The sequence below is a fragment of the Schistocerca piceifrons genome, chromosome 2, assembly GCF_021461385.2.
Source record: "Schistocerca piceifrons isolate TAMUIC-IGC-003096 chromosome 2, iqSchPice1.1, whole genome shotgun sequence".
NCBI lineage: Eukaryota > Metazoa > Arthropoda > Insecta > Orthoptera > Acrididae > Schistocerca > Schistocerca piceifrons.
The window spans coordinates 797,359,550-797,374,301 of NC_060139.1; the positions used below are offsets into that span (position 1 = coordinate 797,359,550).

At 43.5% G+C, this 14,752-nt stretch overlaps 1 protein-coding gene across 2 annotated transcripts in view; it reads left to right on the forward strand.

The window, feature by feature from the left end:
- Positions 1–14,752, forward strand: part of LOC124775044 (fatty-acid amide hydrolase 2-A) — a 181,228-nt gene that overhangs the window by 68,416 nt on the left and 98,060 nt on the right. For both annotated transcript variants that reach the window (XR_007015588.1, XM_047249825.1), the window contains exons 6-7: positions 785–939; positions 13,192–13,335. Coding sequence is in view for 1 of the 2 variants with exons in the window: in XM_047249825.1 (XP_047105781.1) it covers positions 785–939; positions 13,192–13,335 (299 nt within the window). In the remaining variant the exon portion in view is untranslated. The remainder of the gene's footprint in view (positions 1–784; positions 940–13,191; positions 13,336–14,752) is intronic.

A 14,752-nucleotide genomic window follows, 5' to 3' on the forward strand; every position in this document is an offset into this window, starting at 1 on the left:
CTGCAGAAATATTCTGTAAGGTCGTGATAAGATTTCATGTGGTGAAAGGATTGGCGGTGTGCATTAAATGTTTACAAATGTAAAATTTTGCACTTAGTGAAAAGAAAAAAAGTAATATCTGAATGCAATATCAATGAATTACAGTTCGAATAAGTCAGTTCATATGAATACCTGCGTGGAACAGTTTGCAGGGATGTGAGTGAAATGATCACATATGCTCAGTTGTACATAAAATATGTGGTGGACATCAGTTCATTGATTCAATACTGGGAAAATACTATTAGTCTACAAAGGAGATTACCTACAAACACTTGTTTTTAGCACGAATAATCACAGGTTCATTTGAATCATGGGATTGTGTCATGGGGACACTGAAAAACTTTGAACTAGCAGATGCTTGAAGGTAGACACACTGTACATAAAAAAAGCTACTTACAAAGTTTCAAGAAGCAGCATTAAGTGAAGAACCTCAGAATATGCTACAACTCCCTGTAGGGAACATAAGATAAGATTAAACTATTTACTATGTACACAAAGGCATTTAAGCAGAAAGGCAGTTAAGCAATTATTCATCCCACTGCCCATATGTGAATCTTTTTCTTCTGTGCACTTCACAGTTATTTGCAGAATATAGCTGCAGATGTAAGAATTTTAACTCAGAAAGAAAATAAGCACAGGTTCTTTATGTAATCATTCTTATGATTAAATATAGTAACATTTTCTTTTAATACTGCACTTGCTTCTGTAAAAATGCCATGTATCCATGTAACTTTTTTTATTTTAGGTATTGTATCTAATCAAGGAGAATACCCTGTGCCTTCTGAAGAACAAAATACCTTCCTGGGAACTGGTCCTATGTGTCGTTATGCAGTAGACTTGCTGCCTACCTTGAAAGTAATAGCTGGGAAAAATGCAATTCACTTGAAGTTGGAGGAAAAAGTAAATATTTAGTTAAAAAACATTCTTGTACTTAAAGCTTAAAGCCACAGACAATGAAAAGACTGGTATAGATTTTAATTTTCAGCCTAAAGGCCTTCCTCTGAAGTAGAAAATACACATTCCCACAAGCACAAGTGTAGCGACCATTGTACCTGGCTGCTATGGCTGGATGCCAGCCACAGCAACCAGACACTGATTATGTGTGAGTTGTGCTTGTGGGATTGTCTGTGTGGACTCTGACCACAGTGGCCAGAAATAATGGTCGTGTGTGTGTGTGTGTGTGTGTGTGTGTGTGTGTGTGTGAGAGAGAGAGAGAGAGAGAGAGAGAGAGAGAGAGAGAGAATCAACATCTCTATATGGTGAGGAGTGATTTATCCTTTTCATAATATTATTATTATTATACCATCCTGGATGTTCCACTGTCAGATTGTGTACTAAAGGCATGATTTGTAACAATTTGTTGTGTTTCATGTATAAACATGTGCCTAGCATGTAGATACACTGCCTGACAAGAAAGTGAAGTGTCTAGAAGACATGGTATGATGACAGCATAACTTCATACACATACGCACCATAGGAAGATATGTAAAAGATTAGTGTTCCCATTCTCGGAGACAGAACTACCACGGAGTACCGTATTTACTCGAATCTAAGCTGTGCTCAAATCTAAGCCGCACCTGAAAAATGAGACTCGAAATCAAGAAAAAAATTTTTCACGAATCTAAGCCGCACCTGAAATTTGAGACTCGAAATTCAAGGGGAGAGAAAAGTTTTAGGCCGCACCCCCAAATCGAAACAAAGTTGGTCCATTGTAATATGAGACACAATTTAGGTCGAATGAATGACGATACATCTACAGTAGTTTGGTTCGAGTCGTAAGCTTAGCAGTTAAGCTTTACCAGGTAGCCATTGCTATGCGTCAGGCGCTCCGTCCGTATTTATACGGGTACCCTTCCTTTTTCATGTGCTTCGTCTGGTTTGAATTGATTGCTTATTTTTCTTTGATCTGATAAATGCCATTCTCTTTGTTATAGGTGTTTACGTCACTCTAAGCTGAAGATGCATTACTGCTCTGTGTCATGCGTTGTTTGTCGCATTCTGATAATGTGTGTTTACGACCTGTCGCTACTCACGGCATGGATTGCTTTTGTGCGTGCTACCGCCGCTCACAATTAAAAAAAAGAGAGAGGAATCGTCTCATTAGTGAAACAATGGCAAGAGACTGCTATTTGTTGTTTCTTACATTGCTGCTTTCTTTGATAATGATCAACAAGAACCAAATAATAGATTGTGTATGATAGAAGACGTTCTGAACAAGAGTTTGGTGAAAATTTTTCTCCTTTTGAAAATCTTTGCAGAAGCCTCTTTAGTGCATTACATTCTGCACAGAAATTAGAGTAATTGTAAATTTAAAAATCTAGTCAATTGCCGTGCTTGATTTTTGACTGTATCGCTATTACGCATAAGAGTAATACGAATATAAACATGACATGATATGTATATTCTTACGCATTTGCTGTTGTCTCACTCTAGTTTCGTAGTTTATTAGGCAGACAGAATTTAAATGAGATAGCAGCAAACATGAAAGAATACGTGGCAAAATGTTTATATTCGTATTATTCTTATGGTGAAGAGAATACTGCAGGTGATTCACAATTCATAAAAGTTCCTATTAGCAACCATCTCTTCTCACAGGTAGGAAAAAATTCAGAACATAGAGTTGGCCATATTGACAAACATCCCTAACAGTCTTGCCAGTCGGATTTTCGTAGTACATTGAAACGCTGCGACATTCGAAGATGAACAATGCGGAATTTGTATTTACTTTGATGGATAAGGTATGAAAATGCAGTGGTCGAAACTCGGGGCAGGGGAAAAAAAGTTCGTTTTCCACCTCTTTTTTTTTTTTTTTTTTTTTTTTTTTTTTTTTTTTGGCACAGAGGTTTTGGCGCCAGTATTTATCTTTGTGCCTGCAAAGCATGCCTATGTAGCACTACATATATTGGACGCAGAAGTTAGTTGTGGCGGCACCTACCAATATTTTTCAGAACTTCCGCTTACTTTGCACTCAATTCTAAGCTGCAGGTGGTTTTTTGGATTACAAAAACAGGAAAAAAAGTGTGGCTTAGATTCGAGTAAATACGATATGTTAGTGTAGTTTGTGTTTAGTGGTGTTATAAGACCTAGTACGGTATATAAGGGGCCTTAACAGTGTCAGATGTTGAAAGGTCATTAAGGAGGACACAGAGATGCAATGTTGTACTGCATGGGAATGTGACGGCAGAATACTTGTCATCGAGGTCCCAGTCGGCCACGTCGGACCACCATGAGGGAGAACTGCCATATTGTGCAACAAGCACTTTGGAACTGCTTCAAATCTGCAGCTGCCATCTGAGAACAAATAATGGGATCCCAACAACATTCTGCATCATCTTGCACCATTGATCAGAGATGAGCAACAGCCGAACAAGGGAATTACCGTCATATATGTAGCTGCCACTAACACCACAACACAAATTAGTGCACTTGGAATGATGCTGTTACCAGGAAGCAAGGGTTTCTGGTGGATGGCATGACATTGTGTTGTGATGAATCATGGTTTTGCATTATCCTGTATGACCATTGTCAACAAGTATGGTAGCGTCCTGGGGAGAGGTCCTATTCTTCCAATGTTTTTGAGGGGTACAGCGGTGTTACTCCTGGCATCAAGGCATAGAGAGACATCGGGTATGACTTTACATCATGGCTTATAGTAGTTGAGGGAAGTCGGCTCAGTGGTATGTCAGACATCCTTGCTTGCTTGCTTGCTTGCTTACTTACTTAATTATGAACGTACTTACGTACCTACTGGTCAGTGCTACAGTCATTGTAGAACCTCGGCATCCTTTTTCAGATGCCTTCATTTGTCTCTGTCCATTGCTTTCCTTCTTTAGTTTCTGATTCCCTTTGCTTTGAGGTCCTCTTCCATATTTTAAGTCCACATTTTCGTGAGTCTTCCTCTTCTCCTCCTCCCCTCGAGCTTTCCTGTAAACACTTTTTTAACACTCTGATTTTCTGGCATTCTCTGTATGTGACAAGCCCATCTTGTTCTTCCTTGCTTGATTTTCACTACAATATTCATCTTTCCAAAAATTCTTTAGTTTTGTGTTGGTCATTCTCCAGCTATTTTCCACTTGGGGCTCCACACATACCTTTCAAAATCTTCATTTCCTATCTAAGTAACCAGCCTTCTTCATGAGTAGTCATCACCCACCCCTCTGATCCATATCTTAATAAAGATCTTAATATAGTTAAATACACTTTGATTTTTATATTCTAACTAACATTTCTGGATCTGAATATATTCTGCAAGAAATAATAGCAGCGGTTTCCAAGTGCTATCCTTTCATGAATTTCTACTGCTGTCCTATTGCCTCATTTTATTCTCAAACCTAGATACTTCAACACTTCCACTTTTTGATGTTATTTTCCAGTTATTTTTATTGAAGTCTCTTTTCCATAACAATCATGATCTCACATCATACGGTTTGTTTTGCCTCCATTCTTATTCTGAGCCACTACTTCAAATGCAACAAAATTATCCTTCAAAGCTCTGATATTCCTTGCAGTTAATGCTGCCATCAGCATATGCCACAACCTAGCCCTTCCTGGATTTGTTGGCATTTGCCGAATTACCTTCTGTAGCCAGCACAGAGTTCACATCTCCCGGTCGCCACCTCTTCCCTACATAGAACTCTCCTGACACCTCTTGTTCTGTTCTGGCCTTGCAGACTGTTGCTTTCATTGTCATTTCTGTCAGCCTTTCTAACTTTAGCGGGACTCTAAAATCTTTCGTATTTTGGAAAATCTTATTCCTGTGTAGACTGTCATATTTTTGTTTACAATCGGTGTACAACTGATGAAGTTGCGTGAAATATTCATAAAACTTCTGTAGCACTTCTCTAAATTGTGAATATTAAATGCGCTGTACAACAATACGAAAAGCATAGATTGCTACTTACTACATAGAGGATGTATGGGACAGGTCTTGCATCTAAGTGTATTGCAAGAATATGAGCCATGAGGCAAGTGGTTGGGAGCAGGGGTGGAAAAGGGATGGACAAGGATATTTGGTGGGCGATGGTATCTCACTGTGGGATGTAGTAAGTGAGTAAGATATTCCTCATTTCAGGACACGCTAAGAGGTAGTTGAAATATTGGTGGAGATTGTGATATAGTTGCTCCAGTCCTAGGTGGTACTGAATCACAAGAGAAGTGTTCCTTTGTGGCCGGACAGTGGGTGTGTGGGAGGTCATTGGTGAGTCGAGAGACAAGACACAAGAAATCTGTTTCTAGACACAGTTGGGAGGGTAATTACGGTCAATGAAGGACTCAGTGAGACCTTTATTATGTTTGGAGGGGGACTGCTTGTCACTACAGATGTGATGACCTTGGGTTACTGTGATATGGATGGAGGTACTGATGTAACCCATCCTTGACATGGAGGTCAACATTGAGGAAGGCGGCTTGTTGGGCTGAGGAGAACAAGGTGAGGCGATTGGGAGATCTACATCTACATCCATACTCCGCAAGCCACCTGACGATGTGTGGCGGAGGGTACCCTGAGCACCTCTATCGGTTCTCCCTTCTATTCCAGTCTCGTATTGTTCGTGGAAAGAAGGATTGTCTGTATGCTCCTGTGTGGGCTCTAATCTCTCTGATTTTATCCTCATGGTCTCTTCGCGAGATATACGTAGGAGGGAGCAATATACTGCTGGACTCTTCAGTGAAGGTTGTTCTCGAAACTTGAACAAAAGCCCATACCGAGCCACTGAGCGTCTCTCCTGCAGAGTCTTCCGCTGGAGTTTATCTATCATCTCCGTAACGCTTTCGCGATTACTAAATGATCCTGTAACGAAGCGCGCTGCTCTCCGTTGGATCTTCTCTATCTCTTCTATCAACCCTATCTGGTACGGATCCCACACCGGTGAGCAGTATTCAAGCAGTGGGCGAACAAGTGTACTGTAACCTACTTCCTTTGTTTTCGGATTGCATTTCCTTAGGATTCTTCCAATGAATCTCAGTCTGGCATCTGCTTTACCGACGATCAACTTTATATGATCATTCCATTTTAAATCACTCCTAATGCATACTCCCAGATAATTTATGGAATTAACTGCTTCCAGTTGCTGACCTGCTATTTTGTAGCTAAATAAGGGATCTATCTTTCTGTGTATTCGCAGCACATTACACTTGTCTACATTGAGATTCAATTCCCATTCCCTGCACCATGCGTCAATTCGCTGCAGATCCTCCTGCATTTCAGTACAATTTTCCATTGTTACAACCTCTCGATACACCACAGCATCATCTGCAAAAAGCCTCAGTGAACTTCCGATGTCATCCACCAGGTCATTTATGTATATTGTGAACAGCAACAGTCCCATGACACTCCCCTGTGGCACACCTGAAATCACTCTTACTTCGGAAGACTTCTCTCCATTGAGAATGACATGCTGTGTTAAGGTTCTGGTAGAATGTGTATAGGGTGTCCTCACTCGTATCCAGATCATGAAGTTGTAATCAGTGAATCTGAATCAGTTGAGGGAGTTTGGGATTTTGTTGTTTAGGAAGGATTGCCTTAGATGGCCTGAGAATAGGTTTGTATAGGATGGTGCCATGTGGGTACACATTTCTGTACCATAGATTAGTTTGTAGGTGATGCCTTCAAAACTGTGGGTGAGGGTTTAGTTGGTCATGGTGTCCAGAAAAGAGGTTGTAGGTTTGGAGTCAGTTGGACACTGGGGAAGGTAGTGTTCAGTAAGGGCAAGGCTCCTCCATGACTGTGTTTTGGATCTGTTCAGGTTCCGGATTATGTCTGGTGGTGAGATGGAGTTTCTGAGGTTGTGGTAAATGTAGTTGGTCTGCAAGGCAGGTTGTCAGCTATGAGAAGGTATAGGGGAGGTTTGATGGAGGCTCTTGTGGTGGAGATGGATTGTGTTAGTCCAAGGCAGGAGTAAGGTGTGAAAAGGTAGGAGAGTTTTTTGAGGTGGTGTTGTGCATACTACTCAACTGCAGGGATTACCTGGCAGAGGGACTCAGTCAGCTGTCAAATAAGTCCACCTACAAACACTGTCATAGTATCCCCACTCCAGAAATCCAGCTGGATCTCCAGTTCCTCATCAAATCCATACACCAATCCCAGACCTCTACCCTGAGTCTATATCTCTTCCCACCCTTACCTCTCCCTGCACTCCTACTGTCTACATGCTTTTGAAGCCCATAAACTCAACCACCCAGGACACCCAGTTGTGGTCAGAACTGTGCCTCTAAAGAGAGAATCTCTGCTTTCATGGAACAATGCCTTCAAGCCTATTACCTGAACCAGCCCACTACATAAGACACCAACCATTTCCTCCACCAACTCTTCACAGTACGTGTTCCTTTACCATCCAGTGAACTGCTCTTCATTGTCAATGCCACCTCCATCTGCATTAACATCACCAGTTCATATGGCCTTGCTGTTATTGAACACTACCTTCCTCAATGCCCAACTGACTCCAAACCATATCCTCACATACAGTTACTGCTTATTTGAAGGCATCACCTATGAACTAATCTGTGGTACAGAAATGGGCACCCACATGGCACCATCCTATACACACCAATTCATGGGCCATCTAGAGTAATTCTTCTTAACCACCAGAATCCAAGACCCTCTCAACTGGTCCAGATTCACTGATTACATCTTCGTGATCTGGATGAGAGTGAGGACATCTTATACACATTCCTCAAGAATTTCAACACCTTCACCCCATTCGCTTCACCTGGTCCTCCTCAGACAACAAGCCACCTCCCTTGATGTTAACCTCCACCCTAAGGGTGGTTACATTAGTACCTACATCCACATCAAACCTATGAACCACAGAAATACCTCCACTTCTGCAGCTGCTAATCATTCCATAACAAAAATGTTCCTTCTATACAACCCAGCAACCAGAGGTTATCACATCTGTAGTGACAACTGTCTACTTCCAGATATAATAAGGGTCTCACTGAGGCCTTCACAGACAGAAATTATCCTCCCAACCTTGTCCAGAAACAGATGACTGGAGCATTGCCTTTCCACTCATGTATCACCTCTCAAGTTTCTATTGTATGGCCACAAAGGAACACTTCTTTCATGACTCAGTAACACCCAGTACTGGAGCAACGGTGTTAATTGTCTGCCAGATTTAGGAATACCACCACCCACCAAACCCACACAATATTCTTGTCCATCTGTACTCCACCCTTGCTTATGGCTCATGCTCTTGTAATAGATGTAGATGCAAGACCTGTCCCATAAAGGGCAGGGCTGCTTTTGACGGCACCAATGTAATCAACAAACTAAGCTACAGCAATTGTGCTGCTTTCTTCATAGGCATGACAACAAACAAGCTGTCCCCCCCCCCCCCCTTTTCCCCCTCACGGTTTTTCCTGAGTTTGTGCGTGGCGCACATGGGGCCCCGACCTATTGCAGCCAATTCTTCCTTCCTGGCTGCATTTCCTTCACCCTGCCCTCCCTCCCTATCCTCCCTCCCTCCCTCACTCCCTATCCTCCCGCCTTCCCCATTGCCCCTCCTTCCTCTCTCTCAGTGCTCTGAATTATATCGAAATGGGTATCCACCTGGTTTCCTGTATTGGTTGCAATTTTGTTTCTTCTGCCTGTTCTTTCATCCTTTTTGGCATTTAGGTCCCTGCTTGAGGTTTGACCTCCACTTCAAAATTTCCTATTTTAGTGTGAGCCATATGGGAAAGAACTCCCTCCCTTGCATCTATGGTGTGAATTCCTCTGCCCCCTTCCTTCTCCTCTCCCTTCCCCACTATATCCCTCTTCCACCCTGCTAGGTCACCAGCACGTGTAGCCAGCCTATGTGGTGGGGCTGTTATGTGCCCATATGGCTGAGCCCCCTGACAACACAGGGATCACGCTACTTATATCTGAGCTGTTCCCTCCCCATATATGCCAAAGAGTGGTTGCTTATCTTCTTGGATCATTGGAACTCCCGGCAATGGCCGCTGTGCCAGACAGATCTTGCTGTGGCTGGGTGGCACTCATGGGGAGAGCCCCTGGTCAAAGTGGGTGGTATCAGGGCGGATGCTCGGTGCATGAAGCATATCAGGCTGCAAAAATCAGACCGTTCTCAAATAGCTGTCCCTTCAAATGGCGAAGGCTCATTGAATATTGCTTCATATGACCTGGCAACCTTCCCTTCCCTGGCTACACCATGGGAGGAGGGCTAGCTTGCTGTCTTGGGATGAAACCCTTTCCCCACTACCTCATCTGTACTAGGACGGATGAGGACACATTCACTGCCACAAAGCCATTGTTTTTTGTGGAAAATATTGAGGACAAGTTTGGTGAAGTGTAGTCTCTTAGTAAGCTTCGGTCGGGCTCCATGTTGATCTAAGCTTCTTCTTCCAACCTATCCACACCTCTTTATGCTTGTGATTGTCTTGGCAATGTCCCAGTGCCTGTTACTCTTAACCAATCTCTGAATATGGGCCAGGGAGTGATTTTTTTGGAGGGATCTCGTCCTGCAAACTGACGAGGAACTCCGGGTTAATCTGGAGCGGCGTGGCATTCATTTTGTTTGACATGTGCAGAAGGGTTGCAAAGACAACCGCACCGATACCGGTGCCTTCATTCTGGCTTTTGAGGGGGATACCCTCCTGGAGAAGGTCAAGGCTATGTGTTACAGATGTGACGTGAAGCTGTACTTTCCTCCACCTATGCAGTGCCTTTGGTGCTTGCATTTTGGGCATATGTCTTCCCGCTGTACGGCGGACCCTCCATGAGGGAAGCCCCTGTGTTCCGCCACCTGTGTGTGTCACTTGTGCTGATCACTAGTCCCCCCCCTCGCCAGATTGCACAGCGTACAAGAGAGAATAGAAGATCCAAGAATACAAGTCCGTGGATTGCCTGTCTTATGCAGAGGCTCGCCAAAAGTATGAGAGACTCCATACAATGTCACTATCTTCAACTTTTGCCTCTGTTACTTTATTTTCTCCTCCTACCTCTTCCTTACCCCAGCCCTGTCCTCTTCTCCTCCCCCCCTCCCCTCCCTCTCCTCCTCCCACTCCCCCTCCCCCTCCCCCTCCCCTGCAGTTCTCATGACCTCCCATCGAGGAGCCATTCTCCCTCATTTTCCCTCCCCGGCCGAAGAAGTGCCCTCTTCTTCGGCACCTGCCAGTGATTGGTCTTCCTCCCGGGACCCCTCTCCGCGGCGTCTCTCAGGCCGGATGACTCCTACCATCACTTGGTCACAGGATGAACCATCTGTGCACCCCAAGGTTGCCCGCTCTCTTTTGGTTCGAGATATTGTCGACGCCTGTACTCCCTCTCTACTCTGCCCTCTTCCACCTCTGAAAGAGAAGAAGAAGAAACATAAGTCCCAAGACAAATGCCCCCCCCCCCCCCCCAACCCAGGTGCCCTCAGAGGTGCCATCTCCCCCCTCGCAACTTCAGTCTAACATCTTATTTATGGGTATCACCTCATTCTTGTCGGTGACTACTACTGATAGAGTGCCATGACTTCCTCTTGGATTCTTTATGTCTAACCTGGAGTCTCGCCACACGATTATCCAGTGGAATTGCAATGGATACTATTGTCACCTACAGGAAATGCAACGTCTCGTCTCCTCCTATTCTGCTTTCTGTCTTGTTCTTCAAGAAACGCATTTCCGTGATGACCACTCTCCAACATTTCGTGGTTATTTGGCATTTCGTAGGAACCTTGCCAGCCCCAGGGTAGTCATTAGTGACTGGATCCCCCTAAATACCAATCTGGAAGCAATAGTGGTTAGAGTGCAAATGACTCTGGCAGTCACCATTTGCAATGTCTACCTCCCTCCAGGCAGGCCACTTCCTTACATTGCACTGTATACCTTAATCCAGCAACTCCTGCCCCCATTTCTCCTCCTTAGGGACTTCAATGCCTGCCACCCACTGTAGGGTAGTGTCACTTCAATGGGTAGTGGTCCCCTACTAGTGTCCCGGGGAGAGGCCCTATTCTTCCTATGTTTTTGAGGAGCGCAGTGATGTTATTCCTGGCCTCAATTTGTCTCTCCTCAGTGATGATTCCCCTACCCACTTCAGTGCCGCTTTGGCACCTTACTGCTATTGATTTCACAATGTCCTCCCTTGCCCTCGTGGCTTCTCTACATTGGTCATCCCGTGATAACCTTCGTGACAGTGACCACTTTTCGGTGATTCTGTCATTACCTCGCTGCTGCCAGGCAGACAGGCCCCCACATTGGGCATTCCACAGAGCCAGTTGGTTTTATATATGCGTGCTCTGCACTTTGACACCTCCCTCTCGAATTCCATTGATGCAGTTGTGCAAGGCATCTCTGCTTCTATTCTTCATGCTGCTGGCACTGGTGTCCCCCTATCCACAGGTCCCCCTCATTGTCGACTGGAACTGTGGTGGACCGAGAATGTCGCATTTGCTGTCCAGGACCACCTATGTGTGCTGCAGAGATTTAAGTGACACCCTTCACAGATCAACCTCCTCGCTTTTAAGCGTCTCCATGCTAAGGCTCGTTACCTTAAGGAGAGTAAAAAGGAATGCTGCAAATGCAGTACGATGCACCACAGCTATACACTGATCACGACGGTCTTCTCTCTCGGTAGTGCCAAGTGACAGTCTCCTTGGACAATGATGCCAGCAGTCATGAACAGTGGAATGCTGGGAGCACTATGTTCCTCCCTGGGGATGTATGCCTCTTCATCGCAGGTTTGGTCCGAGCTCCATAGCCTTCTGGGCCACCAGCGACAGTCAACTGCCGAGGGTCTTAACCTCTGATGTGCTCTGCACACTGATCCTTTGGTCCTCTTAAAACAACTTGTGACACACTTTGCAACACCCCCTGGAATGCTGGTCGTTAATGACACCACAACAGGTCGAATCACCTGACTGACATACATATTTGCAGTCATTGTGTTTGGAATAACCACTAGAGTGCTCCTGCTGTCATACGATATTGCACTCCAGACCATAACTCCGGGTGTAGGTCCAGTGTGTCTAGGCCCCAGACAGGGTGCTTGCCAGCTCTCACTTGGCCTCCTCCTAACCAACATACGGTCATCGCTGGTACTGAGGCACCGATAACCTCAATTTAGCGCCCGTCCACCCCAAAAAGAACAAAACAACTGGCACTGATGCTTTCTAGCTTTCATCAGGAAATACAACAGGCTTTCACTCCACCCTCAAATGAGCTCTCACTTGACACTACTGAAGTTACAAATGGTAGTGGCTTGGGGTCAGTGGAATGGATGCTACAGGACACCAGGCTTGGAGCATTCCTTGAAGTAATTTATTTATAACAGTTCCTTGTGTCACTGTGGTGCCAACTGCTGCTCGAATTGTTGCTGCAAATGCAGTACGATGCACCACAGCTATACACTGATCACGACGGTCTTCTCTCTCGGTAGTGCCAAGTGACAGTCTCCTTGGACAATGATGCCAGCAGTCATGAACAGTGGCTACAGTACTGCCAAGTCTTTTTGAAGTATCATGTCCAATCTAAAAGGTAATTAATGCTCATGACTGTTACAGCGTGTGTTTAAAGGAAACATGATTTGCATCATCATAGTTGGCACTACCAGTGCAAAATTTTAATAGACGTCATATTTCAGTTACAGAAATGTGCCTACCAACTTTTGTTTATCTTGCACAACTCCTTTTTTGTGTTGGAATTTTTTCCATTGTATAGCCAGAGGCATTGCACAAACACTTGGTTACTTTCAAATACAAAACAAAATGTGCCCCCATATCTACTCTTCAAATATAGTACTGTTGTGGGACAATTCGTTGAAGATGATTCTGAATACGATTTGATAGAGACTTTTTAATTAAATCTCATATCATATCACAACCTACTGAAGCAATTCTGAACCACTATTACTGCTGCTGTTTTTGTCATTTGTAGGTATGGTTTACCTCTCATTTTGATTTGTGATGATGATATGTTTACTTTTCATTTTATCTTTAGTTATCTTTTTTCTATACTTTTTCATAATAATCTTTATTTCTTCATGCCATAAAATTAAATATAGGAACTGGAGTCACCATCAAGTGCACTGTTTAAGCCACTTTGTTTACTACTACATACCAGGCACAGTTTGTTAATTAGTTTCTCCCACATTTTTACTTCAAAAGTTTTATCATTATTGATGTTTTGTTGACATTGTTTTAACAATTTATAATTTAATCTCATTTGTTTCAGGTGAATTATGATAAAATGAAATTCTATTACATGGAAAGTGATGGTGGTTCACCTGTAGTTTCTCCTGTACATCCAGAAATAAAAGATGTTTTACTAAAAGCTGTGAGTCATTTTGAAAGAGCGTATAACATAAAAGCACAAAAGGTAATATCTAACAGAGCTTGCTTTATTTACTGAGGCTACTTTTCTCTTTTAGTTGTGGCAGTTGCTCTACATGTAAACTCTGTAAGTTGATGGGATGCAGCTGAAGAGATTTATGATCTATAACACAACAGAAAAAGGAGTGGGGAAAGATTTTCATATTATATTGAAACATTTTGTTACTTATAGGTTTGGTTTGCTGACATAGTTAAATATTTAAGAATGGTAATATTAATTTATTAGCTGCCTACAAATGTAAAGTTTGTGGAGAAAGCACTGTGAGACATAATGATGTGTCTGTCATACAAAAATATAAAATAGTAACAGTACCATTAGAGTCTTCTTCAAAAACACACACACACACACACACACACACACACACACACACACCTCATACGCATGACTGCATTCTCAGGCAACTGAAGCGACACTGCGAGCAGCAACACCAGTGCATGATGAGAGTGGCGACTGGGTGAGGGTAAGGAGGAGGCTGGGGAGGAGAGAGGGAGGGATTGTAGAGTAGGGGTGGAGGACAATGTAGTATTGCTGGGGAGCACACAGGAATGAGGTGGAGAGAGGGTAGGGCAGCTGTGTGCAGTTGGGAGATTAGACAGAAGGCAGGGGAGATATGGGAAGGGGGGAGGGGGTTTAGCAGAAAAGGAGAGAAGAAACAAGACTGGGTGTGTTGGTGGAATGGGGGCTTTGTAGTGCTGTAATGGGAACAGGGAAGGGGCTGGATGGGTGAGACAATGACTAATGAAGGTTGAGGCCATAAAAATAGGAAATAAGAGACTTCCTTTCTGGGTACTTGAATAAGTGCCAATACCACTCTGATATTCATTTAATAGAATTAATAATTAATGTCAAAGGGAAAATTTACTTAAGAAAATGGGAAATTACAAGGAGACAAACTGGCTGGCGATTTCTAGGTCTCCAGGAGGCAAAATTCCTTGCACTTAGACAGAAATATGTAACGTATAAAACAGTAATGCTAGCTTGTGGTACTCAATGTTCCTTCCTCAGGGAGGAATGTGGCATCAGTTGGTTATGTGTGAAAAGTGGGGCACGTCTTAACATACTCTATGAAAGATGGAACCACCTGTTGTGAGGATGAGAAAGTGTGTGAGAGAGTAGGTTGTTAAAAATGGATGTATTAAAAGAGGAAGTGAAATGAAAGGTAGACAGAATAATGCAGTTAAAAAATAGGAAGAGAGGAGAGGAGGGGGGGGGGGGGGGGGGAGGGTGAATGAAAGAAAATATTAAATAGTAATTAAATTCTACCAAATCTGAAAAGAGGTGAGGAATGTTGTTAACATAGACTGAGTGGAAGAGGAACGTGGGACAAGAGGATGTGCATTTCTATAGAGTTTTAGGGAAACCAGTACAAGAAGTAAGGATCCAAGTGGTCCATATGGTGTAG